General features: G+C 38.4%; 1 protein-coding gene across 9 annotated transcripts in view; it reads left to right on the top strand.

Annotated features, from left to right (window-relative positions):
* KIZ (kizuna centrosomal protein) overlaps positions 1 to 12,911 on the top strand; it is a 131,234-nt gene that overhangs the window by 39,966 nt on the left and 78,357 nt on the right. For 6 of the 9 annotated variants that reach the window (XR_012018139.1, XM_072799824.1, XM_072799822.1 and 3 more), the window contains 3 exons: positions 5,469 to 6,114; positions 6,488 to 6,812; positions 12,278 to 12,454. Coding sequence is in view for 8 of the 9 variants with exons in the window: in XM_072799824.1 (XP_072655925.1) it covers positions 5,469 to 6,114; positions 6,488 to 6,812; positions 12,278 to 12,454 (1,148 nt within the window). In the remaining variant the exon portion in view is untranslated. The remainder of the gene's footprint in view (positions 1 to 5,468; positions 6,115 to 6,487; positions 6,813 to 12,277; positions 12,455 to 12,911) is intronic. The other 3 variants (XM_072799827.1, XM_072799825.1, XM_072799823.1) reach the window with 2 other exon arrangements.

Raw genomic sequence — 12,911 nt, 5'->3', positions numbered from 1 at the left:
TTTTCATGTTGAATCAAATTTGTATTCATGGCATAAATCCTACATAGTCATGGTATATATAATTCTTTTTATGTGTTCCTGAATTCAGTTTACTAGTATTTTGCTGAGAATTTTCACATCTATATTCATAAGAAATATTAGCTTGTAGTTTTCTTTTTTAAGGACATCTTTGGTTTTGATCTTAGGGACTGGCCTTGTAGAATGAGTGGAGATGTATTTCTTCCTTGCCTATTTTTGGAAGAGTTTATGAAGGGTTGGTGTTAACCCTATAGATTTCTGGTAAAATTAACCAGTGAAGCCTGGTCCTGGACTTTTCTCTGTGGGAAATTTTTTGATTACTAATTGAATTTCTTGCTACAAGTCTATTCAGATTTTTTCTTTCTTCTTGAGTCAGTTTTAGTAGTGTGTGTCTTTTTTGTCCAATTTGTCTAGGTTGTCCAATTTTTTGTCGAGAATTTGTCCAATTTGTCTAGGTTGTCTAATTTGTTGGCATATAATTATTTGTAGTATTCTGTTATAATCTTTTATATCTGTAAGGTTGGTCACAAAGTGCTCCCTTTTGATTTCTGATTTTGATGACTTAAATTCTTCTTTTTTTCCTTAATCTAGCTAGAGGTATGCCAATCTGTTGATCTTTTCAAATAATCAGCTTTTGGTTTTGTTGATTGTCACTATTGCTTTTCTCTAATTCTGCTCTGATCTTTATTATTTCCTTCTTTATGCTCACTTTGGGTTTAATTGGCTCTTCTTTTTAAAATTTCTTTTCTTCTAAGATCTTATCTATTATTTGAGAAAGAGAGCACATGCCCACAGGTGTGCGCACATGAGGAGGGGTGCAGAGGGAGAGGCAGAGAGAGAATCTCAAGCAGCCCGTTTTGAGTGTGGAGCCCAGTGCATAGCTTGATTCCCTGACCCTGAGATCATTACCCGAGCCAAAATTAGGAGTTGGATGCTCAACTGACTGAGCCACCCAGGTGCCCCTTCTTTTTAAAATTTCTTAACATGGAAGGTTAGGCTGTTGATTTGAGTTCTTTCTTCTTTTTCAATATGGCTTTTACAGTTATTAATTTCTCTCTAAGTGCTGCTTCTTATAGGTTTTAGTATATTGTATTTTCCTTTTCATTTATCTCAAACTCTTTTCCTGTAATTTCTTTTTTGACCCATTATTTAGGAGTAATTTTCACATATTTGTGAATTTACCAAATTTCCTTCTTTTTTTGACTTCTAATTTTATTTCATTGTCATCAGAGAACATACTTTCAACTCCTTTAAATGTATTAAGACTTGATTTATTGCCTAAAATATGGATCTTTCCATGTGCACTTCAGAATATGGATTCTGCTGGTGGTGGGTAGATACTTCTGTATATGTCTGTTAGGTCTAGTTGGTGTATAGTTGTTCAAGTCTTCTATTTCCTTATTGATCTTCTGCCTACTTATCTAGATCTTCTATTTTGTCTGATATTAGTATAGCCACTTCAGCTTTCTTTTGGTTACTATCTGCATAGTATATTTTTTCATTTTCCTTTCTTGTTCTTTCAACCTATTTGTGTCTTTGAATCTAAAATGAGTCACTTTAGAAAGCATTTTGTTGGATAATGGCTTTTTAAAAATTCACTCTGCCAATCTCTGACTTTAATTGTAGTGTTTAATCCATTTAAATTTAATGTGATTACTAAAAAGTTAAGATTTAGGGGTGCCTGGTTAAGCATCCAACTTCTAATTTCAGTTCAGGTCATGATCTCAGGATCCTGAAATTGAGCTCCACATTGGGCTCTGTGCTCAGTGGAGAGTCTACATGAGATTCTCTCTCTCTCTTTCTCTCTCTCTCTCCCTCCCTCCCTCCCTCTGTCCCTCCCCCCACTTTTCCCCCTCTCCCTTTCTTTTTTTTTTTTTTTTTTTCAATTTTTTATGATAGTCACAGAGAGAGAGAGGCAGAGACACAGGCAGAGGGAGAAGCAGGCTCCATGCACCAGGAGCCCGATGTGGGATTCGATCCCGGGTCTCCGGGATTGCGCCCTGGGCCAAAGGCAGGCGCGAAACCGCTGCGCCACCCAGGGATCCCCCCCCTCTCCCTTTCTATCTCAAATAAAAAGGTAGAATTTGATTCTGCCATTTTGTACTTTGTTTTCTATATATCTTTTTTGTTCTTTTAATCCTTCACACTGCCTTCTTTTGCATTAAACATATATTTTCTAGTGTGCTATTTTAATTCCTTGTCATGTCTGTTACTGTGGGTTTCCTGGTATTATAATTAATATTTTAGCTTAAAATAATCTATTTTAGACTAATACTAACTTTAATAGCATGCCAAAATTTGTCTCCTGTATACTCCATTCCTTTCCCACTCCTTTGTGGTGTAGTTGTAGTATAAAGTATGTCTTTATATCTTACATGCTGCTCATCCACATATATTTATAATTATTGCTTGATGTACTTGGCTTTTAAATCATATGGGAGAAAAAAGTTATAAAAATGTATTTATGCTATCTTTTATGTTTACCAATGTAGTTACCCTTATTAATGCTATTTATTTCTTGTTTTTTTTTTCATTTTTTTAATTGAAGTATTGTTGACACAAAATGTTACATTAGTTTCAGGTGTACAACATAGTGATTCAACACCTCTATACATTATGCTATGCTCATAGCCACAAGTATAGCTACTGTCTGTCACCATACAGTGCTATTACAGTATCATTGACTATATTCCCTATGCTGAACCTTTCATCCCCAGGACTTACCCATTGTATAACTGGAAGCCTATACCTCTGACTCCCCTTCACCCATTTTACCTCTCTCTCCCCTCTTTTCCCGCTGACAACCATCAGTTTTTTCTCTGTATTTATATGTCTGTTTCTGCTTTTTTTTTTTTTTAACAAAAATTTGCTTATTGTTACGTTTGTTTCTTATATTCCACATATAAGTGAAATCATGTGGTATTTGTCTTTCTCTGCCTTATTTCACTTAGCATAATGTCCTCTAGGCTCTATCAATGATGTTGCAAATGGCAAGATCTAATTCTTTTATGGCTGAGTAATATTCTATAGGGTGTGTGCTCATGTGTGTACACATATATACATGCATACACACACACTACATCTTCTTTATCCATTTATCCATACACACTACATCTTCTTTATGCATTTATCTATCAGAAGACACTTAGGTTGCTTCCATATCTTGGCTGTTATAAATAATGGTGTAATAAACATAGGGGTGCATATATCTTTTTGAATTAGTGTTTTTGTTTTCTTTGGGTCAGTACCCATTAGTGGAATTACTGGATCATATGGTATTTCTATTTTTAAATTTTTGAGGAAATAACATACTATTTTCCACAGCAGCTGCACCAATTTACATTCCCACCAAGAGTGCACAAGTGTTCCTTTTTCTTTCCATGTTCACCAACACTTTTTATTTCTTGTCTTTTTTATTCTAGCCATTCTGACTGTGGGATGATAGCTCATTGTGGTTTTGATTTGCATTTTCCCCAATTATTAATGATGTTGAGCATCTTTTCATGTGTCTGTTGTCCATGTGTATGTTTTCTTTGGAAAAATGTCTATTCAGGTCCTCTGCCCATTTTTAATCAGATTATTTAGGTTTTTGGTGTTGAGTTTTAGAAGTTCTTTATATATTTTGAATATTAACCCCTTATCAGATGTATCATTTGCAAATATCTTCACTCATTCAGTAGGTTGCCTTTTTGTTCTACTGATGATTTCCTTCACTGTACAAAAGCTTATTTTGGTGTATCCAAATACTTTACTTTTGCTTTTGTTTACTTGCCCACGGAGGCAGACATATTTAGAAAACTGTCGCTAAGACTCATGTCAGAGAGATTACTGCCCATGTTTTCTAGAAGTTTTATGGTTTCAGGGAGGGACAGTATATTTGAAGAGAAGCAAGACCTGGATTCTGATTTCAGCTGAGTGTGTAATGTTTTCTTTCTTAAAATTTGGGCCTCATATTTTCCCATCCATGGAAGAGAGATGTGAATACATCTCCCCATCTATTCTGTAGGGCTCTGTATATAGAAATGCTTTGGTCCCTTTAGGAGAAAATCACTTAGCTTCAAGGTTTCATTATTGTTACTTCCAGTTCTACTTACCATTATGTGTCCGTGATCAAGCCACTGAACCAGTTGCTTCTGTTGCTCCGCTCAGCACCTCACCTCTCTTTTTTTCCATCCCCCTCTCTTTTCAATGAAGAGACAATACTCATTTTCCCCATAGATATGACAGTAAGTTTATTCTTATTTTTTTCTTATTATTTAAATTCAATTAGTTAATATAGGAGTGCCTGGGTGGCTCAGTCGGTGAAGCATCTGCCTTCAGCTCAGGCCATGATCCCAGGGTCCTAGGATCCAGCCCTACGTCAGGCTCCCTGCTCAACGGGGAGTCTGCTTCTTCCTTTCCCTCTGCTGTTCCTCCTGCTTGTGTGCACACGCATGCTCTCGCTCTCTTTCCCTCTCTCTTTCTCTCTGTGTCAAATAAATAAATGAAATCTTAAAGAAAAAATCAGTTAACATATCGTATATCATTAGTTTCAGATGTAGAGTTCAGTAATTCATCAGTTGCATAGAACATGACAGTAAATTTCAATTGCTTTATATGTGTTTCAAGATTACTTGAAGATGTTCAGGAAAAACTGCTGTTGTTATTTGCAGTTTGACTGGCAATTAGGATTATTTTGCACAAATAGGGTATATTTTAATGTAATCCTGAATGTGATTATTTGAAGTTTTTTTAATATTGTGCATAATACTAGAAATAGAGTTTTGAAACCTCCTCTAGTCCTTTTTATGCATCTTTCCCTTCCTTCCTCCCACTCTTTCTTTCTTTTTGTCTAATATCTCCCTAGCTCTATGAAATCCAAGCTTCTCTGTGAAAAGTGGTTAGAAATTCTAGCTTTTTTTTTAATTGTAAAATATACTTAACATAAAATTTACCATTTTAGCCATGTGTAAGTGTACCATTCAGTGGCATTAAGTACTTTCACATAGTTGGGCGATGTGCACCTGTTTTTGAAAAATACCAATTCCATAGTTGCTGGGCAATATTTTGTGAACCAGTATTGTTATTCAAATTAAATAGTATGGACCCAGCACTTGGGTGGCTCAACGGTTGAGCATCTGTCTTCGGCTCAGGCCGTGATCCCAGGGTCCCAGGAACGAGTCCCACGTGAGGCTCCCTGCTAGGAGCCTGCTTCTCCATCTGCCTGTGTCTCTGCCTCTCTCTCTCTCTCTCTCTGTGTCTCTCATGAATAAATAAATCTTAAATAAATAAATAGTATGGACTGCATTGTTTTTCTGACTTATTTTGTGGAAGCCATGAGCTTTATAAAGCGAGGTCGGTATTCATTTTGGTGGTCACGCTTCCTTTTCTTCACTTCATCTGAGCACAACCTAAACAACCTACTCATTTATCCATAATACATTTAACTCATGTCTCTTTTGGTGTCGCAGGTTGCAAGGCAGGTAGGAATTAACTTGGGGACAGCCGCGTCAAGAGGACTGTATCACCCAGCAACAATCTTTATGGGCCGCCAAATGTCAGCCATGTTGAGCATCAGAGGTTTCCGTGCAGAGCAGAAATCTCCCCAGCCCACAAAGAGTGTTTCAATTCCTGACCCACATTCACACCGACAGCCAGCCCGGAGTGGTGACGTGACAGACAGCTGTGTAGGACAAATTCACAGTGACACACAGCGCTTAAAGAAGTCTGACAAAATAGATGGCAAGACATCTCTTCAGATTGGTGAGAAAATGCCAGTCACAGGCAGCGCATTGTCTGAGGAGGAACAAACTCACTGCTCGCAGATAGGAAGCAACACACATCACGGCGAGAGTAGTTTATCTGAAGGCAAAAAGTCTGCCCAACTCCATTCCCTGTTGCTGGCAAGATTAAGTCCAGAGAACAGAACTACTGATGTAAAGTGTGACAGTTCCAACAGATCAGAGGGATCAGAGGGAGAAATACTGACACGGGAACATATTGAAGTCAAGGAAGAAAGAGCCGGACTGCCAGGTGCTCCCATATCAGCCTCGGAATGCTGCGCATCTGAAAATGAGTGTTCTCAAGAGAAGGGTTCGGCTTGGGAAGGTTGCTCAGGTGGGGTGAGAGGCTGAGATTGTTTGCTGATTTTTATTGGGGTTTAGTTTTGGGGGTCGTAGCAGTCTCCTGTCAGAACGACATACACTCTAATTTTATCTCTGTTAGAAAAACAAGCCAGTGACGTTGGCCAGTAAATTCCATTCTAATGAATTCTTGAATATAGGCATGGAAATATTTTACAAGCTAATATGCTGATTTTAAAACCCACTGTGATATTTTAAAATATACTTGTAGTGATTTTTCACATACTATAATTAGTTGTGAGTTGTTTCTACACATCTTTCTTTAGCTAATTCTGCCCTCGAAGCAGAACATGTTCACCTCTCCCTGAAATTAGTGATCAGTAATCTATTCATATCTGCTTTTACAGATCATGTTCCTCCCGGGGACCCAGAGTCACAGAAACCCTTCAGAAAAATGCAGGAAGAGCAGGAAGAGGAAAGTTTGAGCAGCAGCAGCAGCAGCAGTGACCTCACAGTCTCTGTAAGTGAAGATGATCTCATTTTCAAGAGTCCAGAACCACAGCCAAATCCAAGTGACAAGATCGAGGGAGAAGATGGAATAGAGGCCTTAAAATTAATCCACTCTGAGCAAGAAAGAGATGCCCTGTCCACCGAAAAACATAATTGTATTTTGCAAACCCTAAGCTCTCCTGATTCAAAAAAAGAATCCTCCACTAACTCACCAACAAGAAAGTAAGCCATTCAATTTTTTTTTATTGTTCTGTTTTTAATTATAGACATTTTTAGAGACCATTCCACTGGGAATGTATTATTGAACCCTTAGCCATAGATGAGTAAGTTCCTTAAGTGTCATGAACAGTCTTTTAGACAAGGTCTAATTTTCTTTCTTTTGTTTTGTTTAATGAAATAGCTTTTAAAGTCTGAATCATGGTGATTGGCAGTTTACAATTATATCCAATCGATCCTTGGTTAATTCGTGAGTTATTTCCCCCCACACCCTGCCCTCCAGCCTTGTAGAAAATAAATCATTTTGAAGTTGTGGTAACAAAGAAGGTGACAAATAGTTAAACTTAACTAGGAGTTCAGCTTTAGAGGCTAAGAACTTTGTATCTAATTAATTTGCTTAATCCTTCTATTCCTTGTCATGGTATCTTATGGTTAAATAAGAGTTTGAGTTCTGCCAAGTGTATTTCTTTTTTTTATTTTTTTAAAGATTTTATTTTTTATTTATTAATGAGAGACACAGAGCGAGAGAGAGGGGGCGGGGGGGGAGGGCAGAGACACAGGCAGAGGGAGAAGCAGGCCCCATGCAGGGAGCCTGACGTGGGACTCGATTCCCCGGTCTCCAGGATCACGCCCTGGGCTGCAGGCGGTGCTAAACTGCTGCGCCACTGGGGCTGCCCTGCCAAGTGTATTTCTAAGTCAGCTTTCGTTTTCTGAATATAAATGTGAGGACCCTGGAATCTTCAATGTTAAATAGGAACAACATCAGTATTATATATTCTGAGCACTTAAAATATCCAACTCATAGGGGCACCTTGGTGGCTCATTTGGTTGAGCATCTGACCCGTGATTTTGGCTCAGGCTATGATCTCATGGGTCATGAGATTGAGTCCCCTGTCAGACTCTGTGCTGAGCAGGGAGTCTGCTTGAAAATTCTCTCCCTTTGCCTCTCACCCCACTCATGCACACACACTCTCTTTAAAGTAAATAAATAAATCTTAAAAAATAATATCCAACTCATAAAGATGGTTTTGTATTACTGACTTGTGTAGAGAACATGGAGACTGTTAGAAAACCAATTGTGCAGTGAAAATAGCATCACATCTCTTATAGGGGTAGAAGGAACCTAAGTTAACAACCCAATGTAGATCTCATCTCTTAAAAATGAGGAAACCAAGGCCAGGGACATAGAGGTGACATTTGAGCCATTGGGGCAGACCTTCTATACAGCTTACCTCCCAAGCCTCCACACTACCCCCAGAACTTTCTTTCATACCATGATGGTGTCACTCTTTTCAACCATCTCAGCAACAGGAAAAGCTAAGTGGGCATTCTTGCGTATTAGGGTATATATTCTCTTTTAGAACACTTGTCCCTTTCAATATATTGCTTTTTACCATTCATAATCTACTTATGTGAAAAGTTTATAGTCCGAATAACTCCAAGCTGACATTCAAGAAGTATTAATTAAGAGCACTCCCAAGGACACAGTACTTGCGCTATAGATGGAAGAACTGACAAATTTCCTGTCCTGATTTATTGTGGAAGCAAGCCAAATAGATTTTTCTTGTCATAACTCTTTTATGCCATCAAAGAGGTATAGGTATTACATACTACATCATCAGAAACTTTATTACTGAAGATAACAATCTATTTTGGATTTTGTATTCACAGGCTTCTTTCTATAGCGGTTCATTGGCCAAGTTAGTACTTTGGTAGGCTAACCAAGGGGCTAGTGTATTTACTCAGGATTTAGTCTTTTTCTGAGATGAAAAACATTGATTAGGTGTGTGGAATTAAGAACATACTATCTCCTTTTCTTCTAGATGAATGACTTTTTCCTATGACCTTAAAGCCAAGCTCCTTAGAATTTGGGTATATAGTTTTCCAAAATTTATGGGAAAATATGGGAATTTGGGGAATTTTTAAATATTTGCCTTAAAGGAATGCCCCCAGAATGAAAGGTCAGTCAGTACTGTTTGATGTCTGTACTATCAAATTTGAGCCTATTGATTTTTTGTGGTGAAAGTACTCACCACGAATAGGTTGAAAGTGGTTTTAAATGCTGCTGGTTAACCTGCTGACATTCTCGCTGCTTTTGAGGCCCTACTTTCTCTTATTTGTTCTTTAGCATGAGCTATTCTTCTTTGCACTGTGAGTTATTAATCTGGGGCTATATCATTGTATTTACACAGCCAACATTGTGACCTCCAAGGTTCATTATATCAGTTTACTTCAGGGTCTTTTGGGGGCTTGGAGAAAAGTCACTTGAATGAATTTTGGCTAAGAAGGATGAGAAAGTGGGACACAGACAGACACATAGGAAGATATGAACAGAAAACTGGAACCTCTGATGATGATGATAGTTATGTTTTAGCACATCTCTGCCAGCTGAATTGCTGTATTTGAACAGAAAACATGGTCTTAAGCTTCCCAGCAATAAAGGTGAAAAGAAGAGTGCAGTATGCTAAATAGCTCCCATCTGAGGAGAAAACTGAAGCCAAGGACTATTTTTGTGTTGTTTGGTTTTTGTTTGTTTTGTTTAGGAAAAAAGTGAATGGTTTCTTTGAAATATAATTCACATACCATACAATCCACCCATTTTAAGTGTACAGTATAAGGGTTTGGGATACATTACATTACTGATTTATAAAAATTGTACTTATGATATAAAAAACATTTAAAAATTACCATTTTAAGCGTATAATTTAGTGACATTCACCGTAGTCATTCAGCCATTGCCACTATTTACAAAAGTCGTTCCCCACCCCAAATATAAACTCCATTAAGCAGTAACTCTCCATTCTTTCCTCCTCTCAGTCTCTGGTAACCTCTATTCTACTTTCTATCTATGAATTTGTCTATTCTGTTGGTAACTAGACAATATTTGATCTCTTGTGTCTGGCTTATTTCTGATCTTAGTATAAGGTCTTTAAGGTTTAAAAAAAAAAAAAGATCTTTAAGTTTTAAACAGGTTGTAAATATCAGAACTTCCTTCTATTTTATGGTTAAATAATATTCCAGTGTATGGATATACAAAATGTGGTATATTGTGGATATGCCACATTTAATGTTCATTAACATTCATCTGTTAATGAACACTTGGATTGTTTCTACCTAAAAGCCAAGTGTTTTTGAAAAGCTTCATGACTCAATCCTATGGATACTTCCAGATACTGAAAATCAGCCTGTGCTTCATGCACAACTCCTTTATCACAAGTTATAATTAACCCTTCTCACAAGAAAGCATACTAAAATGAAGCTGAAGGAGAAAACTATCAAAAAGGAGGACCCAGAATCTTGTTATTTTTTAGGAGTAAATCATTTGCTGCAAACGTTGGTACAAAGCTCCATGACTTAAGACATCAGACATTTATTACTTTTCATGTGTTGGGTATGGCCCAGTGTCAGTTGGTACCACAGGGATAATTTGGCCATATGTCCCTCTTCATCCAGGAGAATAGTTCAACCTGTCACCTGATGCTGGTAGCCGAGTTCCCAGGACAGCAAAAGGGCAAACCCCAGGGCCCAGATGCTTTATAGTATCTGCCTGAGTCACATTTGCTAGTGTCCTGTGGCTAAAGAAAATCACAGACCCCAGCCTAGAGTCAAGAGGTGGAAAAGTCAAGTGGTCCATCTCTTGATAGGGTATGTGGTAGAGTCACATTACAAAAGGCGGGGGGCGGGGGGCGCACACAGGGAAAGGAAGTTCATGGTCATCTTTTGCAAACCACCACAGTACTTTAGGACAAATTCAAATGAAGATAAGCTCAGTGTGAGTCCAAAGGGCAGGAAAGGCTTTGTACAGGTGCTAATGCAGCATCTTGAAAGCTGTCAAGGCTTTGAGTAAGAAGGAGGTGGGCAGAGGTGAGTTAGGTTTGGAGGAAGAGTGCTGGAAGGCTTGCAGATGTAGAGAACATGGAGGGCAAGAAGAGAGGGTAGAACAAAAGGTGTGACTAAGGCTCACTGAACAGGACTCCTTGAAGTGAAGGAAGGTTTAAAATGGTGCCTGAGACATGGCCGAGGGCAGGCCTAGACTATCTGGTTAATGAATCAAGAGTTCATTTTCTATCTTTTGCACACTTGCTGAAGGATAGTATGGTGAGTAATTTCTTTAGGAGAATTAATATGACATGATTAGTTTCATCAAGATTAATTATCCATGAGGTAGGCAAAATTCTGAGGTGGCTCCCAAGTCCTGCCTCCCAGCATACACTCTGTATAATCCCTTTACCTTGAGTGTGGACTGGACTGTACATCTGATGGATTTTCCTCCCACAATTAGTCTATGTTATATAACAGACATGAAAGATTTTGCAAATATGGTAAAGACTCAAATCAGTTGCTTTTGAACTAATCAAAAAAGAATTATCCAGAGTGGGCCTAACCTAAACAGATCAGCCTTTAAAAAGGGTCCTTATGAAGTTAGAAATACAAAGCAGCTGATATATGCCCCTATTTGCCTTGAAAAAGCAAACTGCCATGTTGGGGAGAAGGCCACATGGCAGGAAATGGTTGGCAGAAAATTCAATTGCTAACAACCAGTGAGCTTGGAGAAGACCCAGATTTAGGCAAGATTGCAGACCTGGCCTGCACCTTGATTTCTGCATGGTGAGACTGGGCATAAGACTCCACTTACCTGGGTGGCTCAGCAGGGAATCTGCCCTCACTCCTCCGCTGCCCTTCCCTGCTGCTTGCACACCCGCATTCTCACTCTCTCAAATAAATAAATCTTAAAAAAACAAAACAAAACAAAAAAAAGACTCCACTAACCTAGACCCAGACCTCTGACCCATGAGAACTGTGAGGTAAATTTGTGGTCTGTGCAGAATATGTGGTAATTTGTTATGCAGTCATAGATAATTAATACTATCCAATTGAAGAATTAGCATCAAAGATTATATCTTTGCAAGGATTGTATGAGTAGAAGTCGCTACCTGTAGTGACTCAAGGCAGGCTGAATCAGATATGTTCAGGGTCCAGTGTGGTGCTGGGGTGGCAAAGTGGGTGGCCCGGAAGCTAATGTGTGCTTTTTCTTGCCGTATACCCTCACCATCTGAGCAAGTACATTTTCGACACATGACCACATGCAGGTAAGCAGGGATGGAACATGGTAGACTGGTAGGGACCTAGAAAAGTGTGTGGGGGGGCACAGCTGCATTACTTAACAAGCAGTTTTTTTATGTAAGCAGTATATCTCTGCTTCCTTCTCTAATGAATGAAGCAATGTATTGAGGATTTTTTTTACTTCTCTTTGTTTACAATGCATAATGTTGTATATGCACCTTTACAATATCATACAGAATACTTTCACTGCCTGAAAATGCCTTATGCTCTACTTATCTCTCTTTCTCCCTTCCCTCACCCAAACCTCTGGTTACCATTGGTCTATTGTCTCTATAGTTTTACCTTTACTAGAATGTCTTTTTTTTTTTATTTTTTTTTATTTTTTTTTTTTTATTTGTTTATGATAGTCACAGAGAGAGAGAGAGGCAGAGACACAGGCAGAGGGAGAAGCAGGCTCCATGCACCGGGAGCCCGACGTGGGATTCGATCCCGGGTCTCCAGGATCGCGCCCTGGGCCAAAGGCAGGCGCCAAACCGCTGCGCCACCCAGGGATCCCTAGAATGTCTTATTTTTGAAATCATTCAGTATGTAGCCTTCTCAAATTGACTTCTTTCCCTAAGCAACATGCCTTTTAAATTCCTTCTTGTCTTTTTTTTTATGGCTTGATAGCTCATTTCCTTTATAGTGCTGAATAATATTTTGTTATCTGGATATACCACAGTTTATTTATCCATTTATCTACTGAAGGACTTCTTCGTGACTTACACATTTTGTCAATGATGAATAAATCTGCTATAGACATTTGTGTACAGGTTTTTGTGTAGACATAATTTTTAAACTCATTTGCGTAAATATCAAGGAGTATAATAGCTAAATTGTGTGGTAAGACTGTGTTTAACTTTGTAAGAAACTGCTAAATTGTCTTCCATGGTGGTTATCCCATTTTGCATTCCCACCAGCAATGAATGAGAATTCCTGTTCCATATCCTTATAAGCCTTTGGTATTGTCAATTTCACTTAACTATTCTAATAGATACACAA

The sequence above is a fragment of the Canis lupus genome, chromosome 26 (assembly GCF_048164855.1).
Source record: "Canis lupus baileyi chromosome 26, mCanLup2.hap1, whole genome shotgun sequence".
Classification (NCBI taxonomy): Eukaryota; Metazoa; Chordata; class Mammalia; order Carnivora; family Canidae; genus Canis; species Canis lupus.
The sequence above is the reverse complement of the archived record's forward strand: the minus strand, read 5'-3'. Positions and strand labels throughout refer to the sequence as shown.